We start from the raw sequence: 14,314 nt of genomic DNA on the forward strand, positions 1-14,314 counted from the left end.
TCTGTATATTTCTGTCTCTTTGCTTCAGACCAATCATCATAATATATCCAAAAGGGTTTTTGGTACATGTGGGGAGGGAGCGTGTTCCCTTTAGGATCTTGTTTTCCTTAGGTTATTAGGTATTTGTTGCTGTTCTTTTCCTTACCCCTTGACATTCTGCTTTCCATAAAATAAATTCTCCCTAGCTATATATTCTTCTTATCTTATTTTGGAAGGGAAAGTGAACTTTTTGGGGTCCCTGCATTTGCGAATAGTAAGTAGAGCTGGTGAAATAGCATCCCAGACTGCTCCCTGTCCCAGTCGGTGTGAGTGAAGTTCTAAGCAGATCCTGGCTGTGTTACACCCTGGGAGCAGTGGCTCCAGAAATGCCTCAGGAGGTGCTACTCTGTTCAGTAGCACTTGTGTGGCAGTTGTTCAGTGCATGGCTGCTGCCTTTTCTGTCTTCCAAATAATACCAAACAATACATATCTGTAATGATGATAAGAATCAAATGATGGAATAATAAAATTACTTTAATCTAATGTGTTCTTTGGGCATATCTTCTGGTGGTTTTCCTAGTACAGGGACAGTACTTCCATGTAGCTGCTGGGTGACTCTGACCCCTGAGGTTTTTTTCTGTAGTAAGAGTATTACTGCTTTAGTTTCTTGTATGAATGACTTCATCAGTGGTTCTGATGTCTGGTTTTGTGACAGTGAATATAAGCTGACGTTTATTCTGCTTCTTGTTGGAGTAAAAAATCCTGTGTTTTTTGAGTTAAACTGCTTCTAGTACCATGGCAATTCTCAAGTGCTAGTCCATGTGTGCAGAGCCAGTTGCTAAGAGACACGAACACTCAATTTCTCTGTAATTTGCATATAAGATTGTAAAATTTCTAATGTTACATCCTTTTTAGGAAGTGTTTATCAATAATAAAACCATGACTGTAATTTTTTAAAAAATATTGTCTGAGTACAGTGAACTGTTTTAAACACAATCCAATGAAAAACCAAAATAACTCATTGAATACTTAATTATTCTGATATCCTTTAATAACCCTAATTATGGCATGACAGCTCTGGTGGGTAAAGACAGGTATGTTTCCTGTAAGGACTTCCAGTAGAGAGGTCTTGCTACTAGTGACCCACAAGAATTTTGAGAGGGAGAGTATTTCTAAAGGCTTGTGGTTGTATTTGCTCATCATGTGAGCTGATCTAACAGCTGGTCTGTTTAAATTATAGTAAAGATGAAACATTGTGTGATATAGACAGTTCATTAATTAGAAGAGAATTATGCTGATATTGAAAGTTATGTTCTGGTTTTATTCACATTGTTAGACTGTATTTTCTGATCTAGCAGCAGAGTGACAGAATTTAATAAAATTAAATTTGGATATTACTTAATGCCATGTTTTGTATTAATCTGTTAATAGAGAAGTGGCAGTATTATGATGGTCTACTGTTGGAATCTTACCAGAGTGGTGATTTCCTGTCTAGTAACTGGTTTTTTTTCTTTTTTTCCTTTTTTTTTTCTTTTTTTTTTTTTTTCCCCTTCTGGCATGTTCCTGACGCTCCTACTTGCTTTTGGGAATGAATATTTTGATCCCTGTGAATTGTAGAGCCTATTGTGAAGAATGGCAGGCCTCCAACGTCTCACAGCATGCACTCATTTCTCCACCAATACACAGGATCTTTCAAGAAGCCCCCTTTACGGAGACCCCATAGCGTCATAGGGGGCAGCCTCGGCTCTTTCATGGCAATGCCCAGAAATGGGAGCAGATTAGGTAATTTACTACATTGTTTGTTTAAGTTCATTTTTATGTGAAGATTGTCTGTATTGATTCTTAGCAAGAGATGTGGTTATTCTAATGCTTTAATAAATCTCTGGGAATGCAGTAATCTTTTCCTGCTGTTGTTAGAGAAACCTGTTTTTAAGGTAGTGAATGTCTTAAATGAAAAAAGGTTTTCAGGAGGAATGCAATTACAAGAACACACAGAAGTCACCCGTGAATTTCTGACAAGTTGCAAAGCTACAAAAGTTACAAAATATTCTTTGTTAATACTTTGCAAGAAACCTGTATGTCCATCTCAGTTAAGCATTGGTGAGAACTACCATAAATTGAACATGATAAAAACAGAGGATAATCGTCCTGTTTGTGGAAATTAAAAAGAACTGCTATATTACTTAGACTTCTGATTATCATGAGAAAAAAATCTCCTTTTTTCAGTGATAAATTAAGGCAACTTAACTATAATTAGCTTTTTATTGTGGTTCTGTGGGGAAAAAAAATTACAATTTTTTTTTCTTTTCCTTCAAGTAATCTGTCATGTTGTTGCCTGCAGTCACCATTAAAGTTTTACCCTGCTTTTATGTTATTTTAAATTATGCTTAATCAATTGATAGTAGAAAATGAAAGTCACAGTTTAATTAGATTTTTATGAATTTTTCGATCTGCTGCTCTCCTTTACAAGTGTGTGATAAACTGCTTTCCTTCAGGATTAAGCTATAAGTCTTCAAGATAGTAGTCAAACCACTTAAATCCTCCTCTGCTGTAATATCACTCGTCATGTTCAGAACCTTGCCTTTTTATTGTTTCTGCTACCATTCAAACTGAAAAAATAATTGTCCTCTTGAATGGACTTTAGCAGCTGTTATCACAGAAGAAGACAGGTTAGTGTGCACAGTTTGACTACGGTAGCAATTTCTGATTTCCCTCAAGTCCTATATACTTTTTTTTTCTTTTTTACCTAGCCAGGCTTTGCTTAAGTTGCCAATAATCTAACAGGAAGACAAAAGTAATTGTGCACTTGAATCTCAGTTTAGGGATATTTAGTCTTTTATGGATTATTTGACAAATCAGATGTATATAAACTGTACAGGAGCAGCAGAGATGTATACTCTTGTATAAACATTCTAAAGCACTTTAAAAATGTAAATTTACCAATAACTAACTTCTCTTCAAAATTTAACTGACCTTCAAATCGGCTTTGCAAAACAAAAATTGGTATACAGTTTTCGGTTTCTTTTAGTGATTTTCAAGTTTTCCCAAAACATTATTTTTCACCTGAAAAAAATACTAACAGGTAAGTATTGCAGAAGAATGCCATTAGTTTTATTTTTCGCAGGTGATCAAGTTTATGGGTGGTCAAGTGTTTAAATAGCACTCACAATTTTAATGTGTAGTCTGTAGGAAGTGTTTTAATAACATGTTTTAAATAGCAACAGATTCTTGTAGAATTTGTAATTCTGTTGAAGACGTATGGAATAGATCCTACTGACTGTACATGTGAATATGTTGAATACCTCTTTTTGCTTTGGATGCAGTGATGCTATTAATTATGCTGGTGGGTTTTTTACTCCTCATTTGATAAAAACTTAAGCTACTTGTACATACTATCCAGTGGTAGAAAATACACAAGTACAAGCATAATTACTAATGTTCTTTAGGCCCCTTCACATCTTCCCTCCTTTTGTGCCTGCCATATGAGAATGGTTGTTACTCAGCAGGATGCTGAGGTTTTCTCTGTTGGGGTAATGACATCAGAAATTAAATGTTCAAATAAGCTACACTACATGAGACTTTTTATTTTCTCTGCTTTCTTCATTCATCCTCTTTCTTTCCACTTTTTCCTGTATTCTAGTGGTGGAAAAATGCTATCAGAGATATATCCTTGTAATACCACAAAATGCTGGCAGTTAAAGGATGATTATGTGGTTAAAAACCAGGTTAAAATCAGACCTCTTAAAGGTCTTTTGCTTTTGAATGAGATTACTAATATAAAATTTGGTTGAGAAGCCTCGGAGGGTTTTGGAGATTTGTTTGCTTTCTGAATGCTGAACATGAGTTCCTACTGTTGTGGTAACATGTAAAATCCCCAAATACTTCTAAAATAGTTTCTACTTGGAAACATCTCTGTTAGCTTTAGGTTTTAAAAAATGTTTTGTAAAGACAAAAATTCTGAACTGATCTCTAAAAAGTGTGCCTTTGTTTACTTTTTTGTAGTAATTTTTAATTTAGTATTCAGTTATCGTGATGATTTTAAATAACATAGATGATTCTCATGCCAAATTGTGAATCAGCCATGCCACTGATGCAAACAGAGGTCAAGCTGAGTTTTTTTTAGCTCACGTGTATCTATACAGCTTCTAAAGTCTTGCCAGAAGCATTTAACTGCTGCAGTCCATGATGGAGCCAGAGCTAATAAACCCTTTTTGGACCTGACCTGGCTGAATGTAGGGCCAACTTAGTTGTCCTTGTTCCAGATTTGTGTTACTGGAAACACTGGAGAAGCATTTGGAATGTGAAAAGCCAACTGAAGCTGGCCCACCTGATGAACCCCAGTAGCAGCCAGGGCAGAATTCATCCCTGCTTCTGGCAGTGGTGTTGGTATAGTTGTGGAGAAGTTTTGTTTCTTTGTCATAAATATTGGAATATTGAAAGCTGTATGGAAGCATCATTCCTTTCGCAGTTTGGTAATGTTGACGGCAAAGGCTATTTCTCACTATAGCCTTCCTCAGCTCGAATTGTTATTTATGAAACTAATCATAAAATGTAGCCACTTCAGAGAAAAGTAAGCTTTGGAAAAGTGCACCTTGGAAAGAATCCAATATGCAAGTCACATGATTATTTTTGTAATAATTTGAAATAAGATGGAAAGATCGTGCAGTCTGACTCACTACTGACTAATTAGTGGATGTTATTTTAGCTCACTTGGAGGAGTTCTCATTTGCTGCACTGTAGGTCCCCTGTATGAATTTCTTCTGTGGTGCATTCCTCACAGCTGAACTAAGGACAGCTTTTTCTTTTAAATGTACTTCCATAGTTTTCCTTTTGTATTGTAGTCATCTACAGCTTTTCATTACATGGTCATACCAGATATTTAATTAGATATGTAGAGTACGTTCAAATAAACATCTGTGTAAGAGAACAGCTGGGGTATTCAGTGAAAGCAATTCAATAAATTATTGAACCATTAAAATCTCTGAAGACCATGCAAGCTGACTTTGGTGCAGGTGAACATACCCGTAGAAAAGTGTAGAGAAATTAAGGAAATATTTGCATGATTTTCATCATTGCTTAATCAAATATTATCATCATGCATCTGTGTAAAATGATTAAAATTACTAGGTTAATGCCCTTTTCCTGGGTTTGTGCTACTAAAATAATGAACATCAGGGTCTACTAATGCCTTTTAATTGAATAAAATAAAAGGACACATTTATATTAGATGATAACACAGTCAGTGTTTTTTTAAAACCTTAGCAGTATCTCTGTTTAGAATACAATTAAAACATCTGCAAACCCTTGTAGATAGGAGCATTTGGGTATTTAGCCCATCAGAAATTCAGGCATGTGTTTAATGGTAGATTTTTGGATGCTACAGTCAGTATCCTGCTTAAACCCATTTGGTTATGGGTGCATAGCTTGTCCAGAATTGCCAGAATTAGTCATATCACAGTAGTATTCAAAATAGACAGACCATCATCTTATTTAAGTCCGAAACGCTAAATTTTTAGATCTGGGTGGTATAGACCCGCTTCGTCTTCACATTCCTGATTATAAAGAGCACAATCTCCTTGTGCCTCAAATGTGTGGGCTTGTGTTACTAGTTTCTTAGTTGTGTATTATTGCATAGGTGGTCGTCTTAGTAGAAGAATTACCTTTGTCAAGTCGAATATTCTTTGTAGTTTTGAGTGTTGCATTTCGAAGTGTCATTTTTTTATAGTAATTTCATAATATGTACGCTTTTGTGAATTGAACACAATAAGTATGATGGTATCAATCACATGATTAATGTCACTTTTTAAAGAAGAAATTGGGTAATTGCTTCATGGCCTAAAATACGATCATTTCATCAGTTTTATTTTTGAGGTTGCCCAGATAACTCTCTTGTCTAGCTTCAATAAAGAAAATAGACTCTGGGGCCCAATCAATGGGCTTATACTAAACCATGAGGATAAATAGATTGGGGAGCAATTGTCAGTAGCTGTTACACTTAATTTTACAAACAGAATCTCAAGAGCTGTAATAGCTAAAAATGGATTACATAATCTCTCAGAAAAATATTTTAAAAGAGAATCTTTATGAAATAACTGATACGGTGAATGTGCTGTTTACCAGATACAACAATGCTGGCAGAACAGCTTCGCTGCAAACAGTGTTTTCAGTATAATGGTTTTATATGACTAAAAATAACTTCTACAGTTCGATAGAGATTTTTAAAAAGACAGCTATCAAGTCACTACAGCGAATAAGAGTTTTCTTAGAGACTTGGCAAAAAAAGAGTCACGTTCTGTCTGCTTGGCTTAAGGTTAAGGCTGATCTTTAGGGACCACTTCCTGAAAATCTTTTTCTCTGGTTCAGACTACTGTGCCTGTAGAAGCATCGAAGAGTATTTACCTCATTTAAACCAGAAGATTGCTGCTTACTATGCCAGGCGTGCAGCTTATTTTTTTCTTGTTCAGTCCGAATCTGAGCATGATTTGCAGGGAAAATTTTGGTGCAATGTGGATTTTTAATGGAAATCCAATATAGATCTGCATTTCTGCTGGAAGATTTGCTTTGTGCATGAGATACCTGCTTAGTTTGTGTGTTTGATTACAGTACTTTGAATTAAAATACATGATGCTAATACCTTATGAGTTAATATTTTTATATCCATTCTGGTTTCCGTAAAAGGAAATTATTTGTACTGAGGAAGAATTGGATCCTTTGAAGTCTACGTGATTCTATGTGAGCTGAACTAGACAAACATTTTAGAAGATGTGCTGATAACCAAACATTGGCCTAAAGGCTTTGTTTTTCTAGAAAGTCCAGCTTTCTTGCTTGTTGATAAAATTTGTATGTTCTCTTTTGTTTTTTATTTTATTGCTGTAATGCTGTGCAAATGTTAAATACTTTCAGGTGTGTTGGTAGTAAGGCTGAATTGAGCTCTGTATGTTTTGCTAATATTAACATTTTTAATGGGTAGAGTTCTGGGAGTTTTAGTTGTTCCTCGGGTTCTCTTTTGCCCTGTACAAGATAATGCTTAGTACCAAAGATCAGGAGGGCAGGGAAACTGGTGTCTTTTGAAGCACCTCCTTTATATGTATAAATATTCAATCTCTCCAGTAATTTGGAGTTCAAATATTTAGAGGTAATGATGAAGCATTACTTGCAGTGAATTGCTTGTATGACCAGTTTCCTGTTGTGTGTCCTTTTGCAAGTCACTTGGCTCTTTATGCTATTAATGACACCACCTTGATCACTTCATTTATTATGGTGGTCGTGTTCCAAAGTCTGGAAGATCCTGTGGTGCTTAAAAGTAATGTATATACATAAGATCCATAAACTCTTGTGTGTGGATGAAGCTAAAGGATTGTGTTAAAGTACCAGTTTCAGCTGACATGAAGATCTTGCAGCATCATATAACTCAGGCTGCCTGTTGCCAAATTCTTCCACAAGGTCACAAATTTCATTTAATTGCTCTAAATACCAGGTCTTCTGTTGAATCCACTTGTATGTTGTAGGTCTCTATTTAAATGGTCAGAATATATCCTCTTCTTCCACATGTGCACACTGCTGGTTTTTATATCTGAAGTTTCCATATTTGGCATTTGTGAAAATAATACCTATATCTTTCAGGGTTCTTTTAAGCTTTCTGAAGATAACATTTAGGTTGCTAACATCAGGTAGTCTGATTTGAAAATGTTAAATATTTTCAGTAATGTTTTTAGCCTAGAGCGGCTAAAAGAGGAGAGGTAGTGAGGGATTTTGGGAACTGAAGCAGTGAAGGGAAGGTGGTTTATAGGAATTAAAATTAGGGTTGGACTGCCTGTCTTTTGTGTTGGGAAACTAAGTTCTGTTGCAAACCAAATAAGAAAAATAATGATAAGTATGTATATGTACGTATATGTGTATGTATAAAGTAACCCTGTTCATTTTGTGATTCCTGAGCCATAAAAAGTGTATCAAAACTACCCTGACTGTGATGAGTCTTCGACTCCACCATATAACCCAATACATAGTAATGAAACAGTTGTTATCCATCTGTACGAAAGAGATATTTGATGGAATACTGATGAACTGTTTTCATTTCTTTGGATTAAAGATATTGTTCATGAAAATCTGAAAATGGGGTCAGATGGTGAAAGTGACCAAGCTTCTGGAACGTCATCAGATGAAGTTCAGTCTCCCACAGGTGTTTGTCTCAGAAACCGGATACATAGACGAATCTCAATGGAGGTAATTTACTTTTCACATAAGGATCATCTAAGTTGACCGGAGTTGGAGGGCCCTTTAATTGATTGTTATAATTGATTGCCTTCTCAATTGACTGTAACTGTTCTGGCATATATTTCATGCAGAGAGCATTATTTTATTATTACTTAAATTCTGTCTTCCTTTGTTACACAGAAATCAGATCGTTATCTTGCCTTGCTTATGAGCTGTTAATTTTGAAAATCTATATACGTTTTGAAACTTGATTTTGTGGGAAGAATTTAAGTGTAGCCTTTGAGTATCTTTCTGCCACATTCTGTGCAATTCACTGAGTATATTCAAGAAGATACACTGTTTAGACACTTTTTAACTTAAGACTGTTTTCTAATCTTTATAACTAATGCTACAGCACTGATGGCCCGGACTGCTTCAGCCTTTCCCTCTCTTCCTGTTTTTTAAAGAACGGAACTTTACAGGATGGTAAACAAAAGGAGGAAAAGTACCATATGAATAACTGTGCACATAATTTCCTTTATTTATGAGTCTTATTATGAATACTTGCCACCCTTGTGCTTGCTTTGCTGTCATTTCCTTTGGCGAAGAAAACCAGAATGCTTCCCTGTGTGAGTGTATAAAAATTACAGTTATAATGATGCCTTTGTTACAGAAGCGTGTAAAATTTTAGTGTTGCTGCTTTATAGCATACATACCAATATGCGTAGTTTGTAGGATTTTAAATCTTCATTCAAAGCCTGATATCAAATACAGGGTTGGGGAAACAGATCTGGTTAAGTTACAGTAGGGTGTACATGCCAAAAATATTTTATTTGTGAGGCGTTCCGTTATGCTTGGAATTCCAAGACTCCAAGCATGTAATACTGATATGATTTCAGGAACTTTCGAATTAGCTGTATTATTTCTATCATTTCTTGCACCTGGGGGGTTTTGTCTTCAAATTCTTAAATGTGTATGTTAATCTCAGGTTTGGTCTAAAGACTGTTAAACCATTTACTTGAGAGAACTAAGGTAGGTCTATTGATTTATGCAGGATGATTAAATTAAGAGGGAAAAAAAGTCACTGTGAGTACTTGCACATCACAATGTATGCAGGAGAAAATAAATATCAAGGAAATAACTTAAAAGTGTTATTTACCTTTTGTTTATTGTCTGTTTGCATTTTGAAATGTGCATTTAGAAGGAAAGAAATAAGAAAATTACTGATATATAATCAATAAACTGAAATTGAAATGCGTCAAGTCTTGCAGAGACAAAACTGACTTTTGAATTTAAAGAATGCTGTCATTGAGAGTTTTTTGGTTGACTTAAGTTTATTTTTTAGAAGTGCTTTGTAGCAGAGTAGGTGGGGTTTTTACCTAGTTGTGCATTCCAGAGGAAAAAAAATATTAACAATCTTTGTGCCTCTGGTTAAAATACCTTTCTCATCATAATCTTTCAGCTGACTCTTTCATTGCCTAAGTGAAAAGGCCTTAAGTGATTACATCATCTGCCTGTCTTTGCCGCCTCCTGTTTTTCCCATGGGTCATTTTCTGTCAGTTATGACAGATGAATAGAATTCTCAAATGCTAATTTTCTATTAATTTCTGTGAAAAAACTCAGCTTCGAGAGAGATTGCTAATGTGTCCACTGCTAGGAAAGATGCAGCCTTTATTAAACACCAGAGTATCCACATAAGAGTTAAACATCAAGATGTACATCCATAGAAAACCAAGTTTTACTGGTTTTGCTGTCTGTGGAATGGGATCACTTGCTTCCTTGGCCTTTGAGGCAACCAAGTAAAGGTTTCCTCTTGTACCACATCTTGCCTGCAAGCCTTAGGAAATTTGTGCCATGGAGCTGGCTCGTTCAATAGTAGTAATTTGATTATTATAAAGTGGAAGAAACAATCTTTGTTGTGAATTAAATTTCTGTTATTTCAGTTCTGTTTTGCTGGTTTGTGGGGATCTGTCATCTCTAGACATCACTGGGTAGCCTTGAAGCCATGTTCCCTTTATAGTCATTGAGGGTGAGTTATAACTGTATGCTCTACATACAGGTTGGAGTAAATTAATAAGTGTGTGATAGTATGTTTTTGCTGTAGTCTGCTGAACTCATTAGTCATACTTGAAATCCTTGATAGAATGTGTTTGATTGAATATACAAAGTTGGATAAACTCAATAAAGCAGTACTGCTTGTTCTTCTGCATTAAGATGAATGTACCTGCTACACTACGACTATATCCTTTTTTGTGTTTAGTTTGGCCAATATTCATTGGATTTGTAATATTCTAGTACATAATTTCTCAGTTAATATTTGTTTCTCTGCTGAATTGACAGAAGTTCCAATTTGTTTTGAAGGTAAATAATCAGGTAAAACTGAAATCTTGGAACGGTCCTTTTTACTTGTAAGAATTTTGCATATATACACAAATTTTTCATGCTCAGCTTGAATTTGCTGTAGAATTTTGAAAATTAGCATCCCATCAGAAAAAAACCCAACCAGTTTTTTTAAAATGCTTGCTAAAAACATGCATACCGTAATCAAAGTGCTAATTACTGAATATTAGTATTCCTGAGCTGTTTTGTGCATTACAGTACATATTTTGATTCTTAGTGTCCATCTCCACTGCAGTGAATCATATAAAAAGGTTGCTTTCTCTGTAATTTTTAAGTAATTTAGAGCTATAGATAAAATTATAACATGGTCAAAGAGCAGATTCTCTTGTCCAGAGTATATGAAAGATTTTATTGGGAAAGAAAACTTGGATCTTTCTAGAATTTTCATATATAGATATGCTGGAAGATAGAGAAGTGCAAAATAGACAGTGGACATGCAACTGGAAAGTGTTTGTTGTAGCAGAATCTCCATAGTAATAGAACATTGAAATTTCATCACCTTAAGTTGATCTGGTTTAGACAGGAAATCATCAGACTGCGATGTAAGCTAAATGTGAAGCATTTTAGGTACAAAGTGATGATACTGCAATGAGAAAGAATCCTGCTCCACATTGGAAAATCAGGTGGGGTGAAAACTTTACATCCACAGTAGCAGCCACGGAGATACCAGCATTCAATCCGTCACAGACACACACAGACACCCCCACCCCCACCCCCCAAATGACATAGAATTTAGGCCAGCATGACTGTTACAGACAGGGAGATGATATGCATTGGCCTCTGAATTTGACAGCACTGCAGTTGTGGGGTTAGATTATTTTTTTAAAATGAATGTTCATTGTTATCATGTGCTTTGAAAACAAAGAGAACATACCAGAATCTTGTTGTGTTGCCTAGATAAAGTTTATGCTGCCTGTAATCCACAGGCTACCAATGGTACATAAAGCAGCTGCTTCCCCACCCCCCTTTCCTTCCCCTCATTCAGGAACTGTACTGACAGTAGGTGTAAGCATCTATTGTGTGAGGAATTTGGCTTCAAACAGCTGTTAGGTTTTAATTAAAATGTCTACTAATCTCATGCTAATGTTGATGATTACTTAGTAAATTAGTAGAACTATTTATCAAAACAGATGTATAGAATAAATTCTTTCAAGTGCCAGAAGTAACACAACCTAAGAATGAATACATGTGGGTATGTATTTTAAGTGTAGGTGCTTCTATCACGTAACAAGAAGCACTTCTCTGGATTATGGAGTTACAGTTTAAAGCATTTCCACTTTGATTTGCTGGAAAAGAAGACATGGGCAGTAATGCATTAATATAAATTCATGTTTCAAGCCGTAAGTGTTCACTGGGGATCCAGTGCCCATGCACTAGATAGTGAATGCTTCATTAAGAACTGTGGTGGGTAAAAAATAGGGAGATACAGTCTGTGCAAATTGAAACATCTGTTTCCCTTTCCCAGAAGTCCAAGGTCTGTAAGCTGTCTTTGCATGTGAACTGGCAAAGGGCCATAACCCACTGTTCACCAGCCTGTTTCACAGATACTTTATCCTGAGAAACAGTTCTTACCCATCAGACTGTCACATCAGTGGCAGGAGTGTGTTCCAGATCGGGCTGCTCCTGCCATACTGCTATAGGGTATGATTCTTCCCGGGAGGATTAGCTGCAGGATTAGTGGTTTTAGTTGAACAGAAAGAAATGCAAAGTGATCCTGTAGTCAAGTGTGTGTTCTATCGGTCACGTTCTGAAAGAAAGAACAGAGATGAAAAATAAGTTTTTGGTGAGCTCCACGCTTTGCCAGAGGTGTGACTAGTTCAGGGGTCTTGACGCAGCCTGAGTGACTTGATCTGCTCCTCTTAGGTTCAGCTGGGAAGTGTACCTTCTCCAGTGAAAAACCTGTAAAATTAATTGATGTTTCAGCTGACACTGCTAAGGTTTTCTGTTTGTAGATTCAGATTAGAATGTGGTTTGTAGGTCCCCATTCACATGTGCGCTCTTGGCTCTGTTCAGTTGTTTAAGATCTTGAACAGCAGACTGGATGGCAATACAGTATTTTTTCTCTTGTCATTAGTTTTGGAAGCAGGAAGCACTGTATCAAAGACAGCCTGAGCATTCAGCTCTGCATCTCTTGCCATTCAAGATCCCCAGTATCCTTGCCCTTGGGTCCCCAGTAGGCATTACTACATGCCTTCTCTGAGGAGAGGTGGTTCCTTCCCCTTTCCCTCTGTCCTTGGCAGCTGTATAACTCTTCCTGCCTTATTTACTGGGTTTTGTCAAATTTCCTTCTCTGCACCTGAGAAATGTGTAGCTTTTCTTCTGATTTTCTCTTCTGTGAATCCAAACATGTGGCTGTTTGTCAGAAGATTTCAGTACTAGACAGAAAAAAACTGAGGCTGAATAAAATCAAGACTTTTTGATTTTCAGTGGTTGCTGTATTATTATTATTATTCAGTCATGCTTGGCAGCTGTCTCAACCTTTTGCAAGGCTACGCTAAAAAAATATGCTATTATTTTTGTAAATTCCTGCTTTCAAGTTCACATGAAGCTTGATATTTTCAAAATCCCTCTTCTAAAAGACAAGTGCATGTTCTAAATTACTAGTACAGTTTTGACAAAACAAATGGACCTCCTTTTGATATATTTGATTAGTAAACTTCCAACTACAGAAGAAAACTGCAATTAGAAAAGTAGTTTCCACTTGGATAACAGACAGGCTCTGATCTGCCTTTTACTACATTTTCTAGGGGTAATTGTCTGTTACCACCAGTTGATGCTTTTTTGCCCTTCTGTTAGGAACCTTTGTAATCTTGATGCTAAAGCTCTTGTATTCCACTTGGAAATGCTGCTTCCCTTAGAAAAATTACTGCAGTAGCCAATGCCTGTTCTATAAGGATGCAATACCTGCTTTTTTATTTCTGCTTTTTCATAACTTGGTTTCTCTTTTAAGCTCTATTTAAGAGTAGTCTGCTATTATATTGGATGTGTTCAGCCATCTACAAAACATATCTCTATTAATCACTGAAACGCAGCAGATGAGAAGTCAGTATTGGGGTGCAGTTTCATGCCCTGGACTCCAGCCTCACTGTGCTGTCCAGGAAGGTCAGGTTTCTAGTTTCCATTTTAAGGAGGTTGGTTTATTTTGAATTAGCCAGTTTCTTCATGGGACTTTCCCTTTGGTACTTACAGCTTTCTGTTGATGTGAATGGTTTGTGTTGGCAATTAACATCACACAGAACTCTTTTAAGGGTCCAAGTTTGCATTTTTGCAGTGGTATGGTCTGGTTTGTTTCTCATGGTATTTTTTCTGGTTGCTCTCCACCTCATTTTTGTAAGCTGATAAACTTATGCTACCTTTCTCTCTTGGGCAGTTTCTCTTAGTACTGTGTTACAGAAAGTGATGAAAATATGCAGAAATCTATGTTTAAAAATTAGGAAGATGAGGCTCTATTAGTGTCTTTTACTGCTCAGCACCTACTACTGAGTGAAACGGCTGTCAGACCCTGGATGTCAGCAGGGTTTATGTTAAGGCTAATACTGCGGAGTAGTATCTTGTGATAATTTAGCCAGGCAAATAAAATCAGATGTGATCTTTTGATGGTTATTACTATTTGTCTTATTCCTCCTTATACTCTCTGAGTTCACTTCTTTATGAGTTCTGTGAGATGCAATAAAATAATAACAAAACAAAGAATTTTTAAGGATTTATGGCCTAATTTTTCCACAGTTTTGCTATGTGTTTA

The 14,314-nt window shown here is 36.2% G+C and overlaps 1 protein-coding gene across 4 annotated transcripts in view; it reads left to right on the forward strand.

The window, feature by feature from the left end:
• Nucleotides 1-14,314, forward strand: part of CDK17 (cyclin dependent kinase 17) — a 96,769-nt gene that overhangs the window by 51,139 nt on the left and 31,316 nt on the right. For all 4 annotated transcript variants that reach the window (XM_037389704.1, XM_037389707.1, XM_037389705.1 and 1 more), the window contains 2 exons: nucleotides 1,597-1,761; nucleotides 8,069-8,202. In XM_037389704.1, the coding sequence (XP_037245601.1) occupies nucleotides 1,597-1,761; nucleotides 8,069-8,202 (299 nt within the window). The remainder of the gene's footprint in view (nucleotides 1-1,596; nucleotides 1,762-8,068; nucleotides 8,203-14,314) is intronic.

The sequence above is a fragment of the Falco rusticolus genome, chromosome 5, assembly GCF_015220075.1.
Source record: "Falco rusticolus isolate bFalRus1 chromosome 5, bFalRus1.pri, whole genome shotgun sequence".
Taxonomy (NCBI): domain Eukaryota; kingdom Metazoa; phylum Chordata; class Aves; order Falconiformes; family Falconidae; genus Falco; species Falco rusticolus.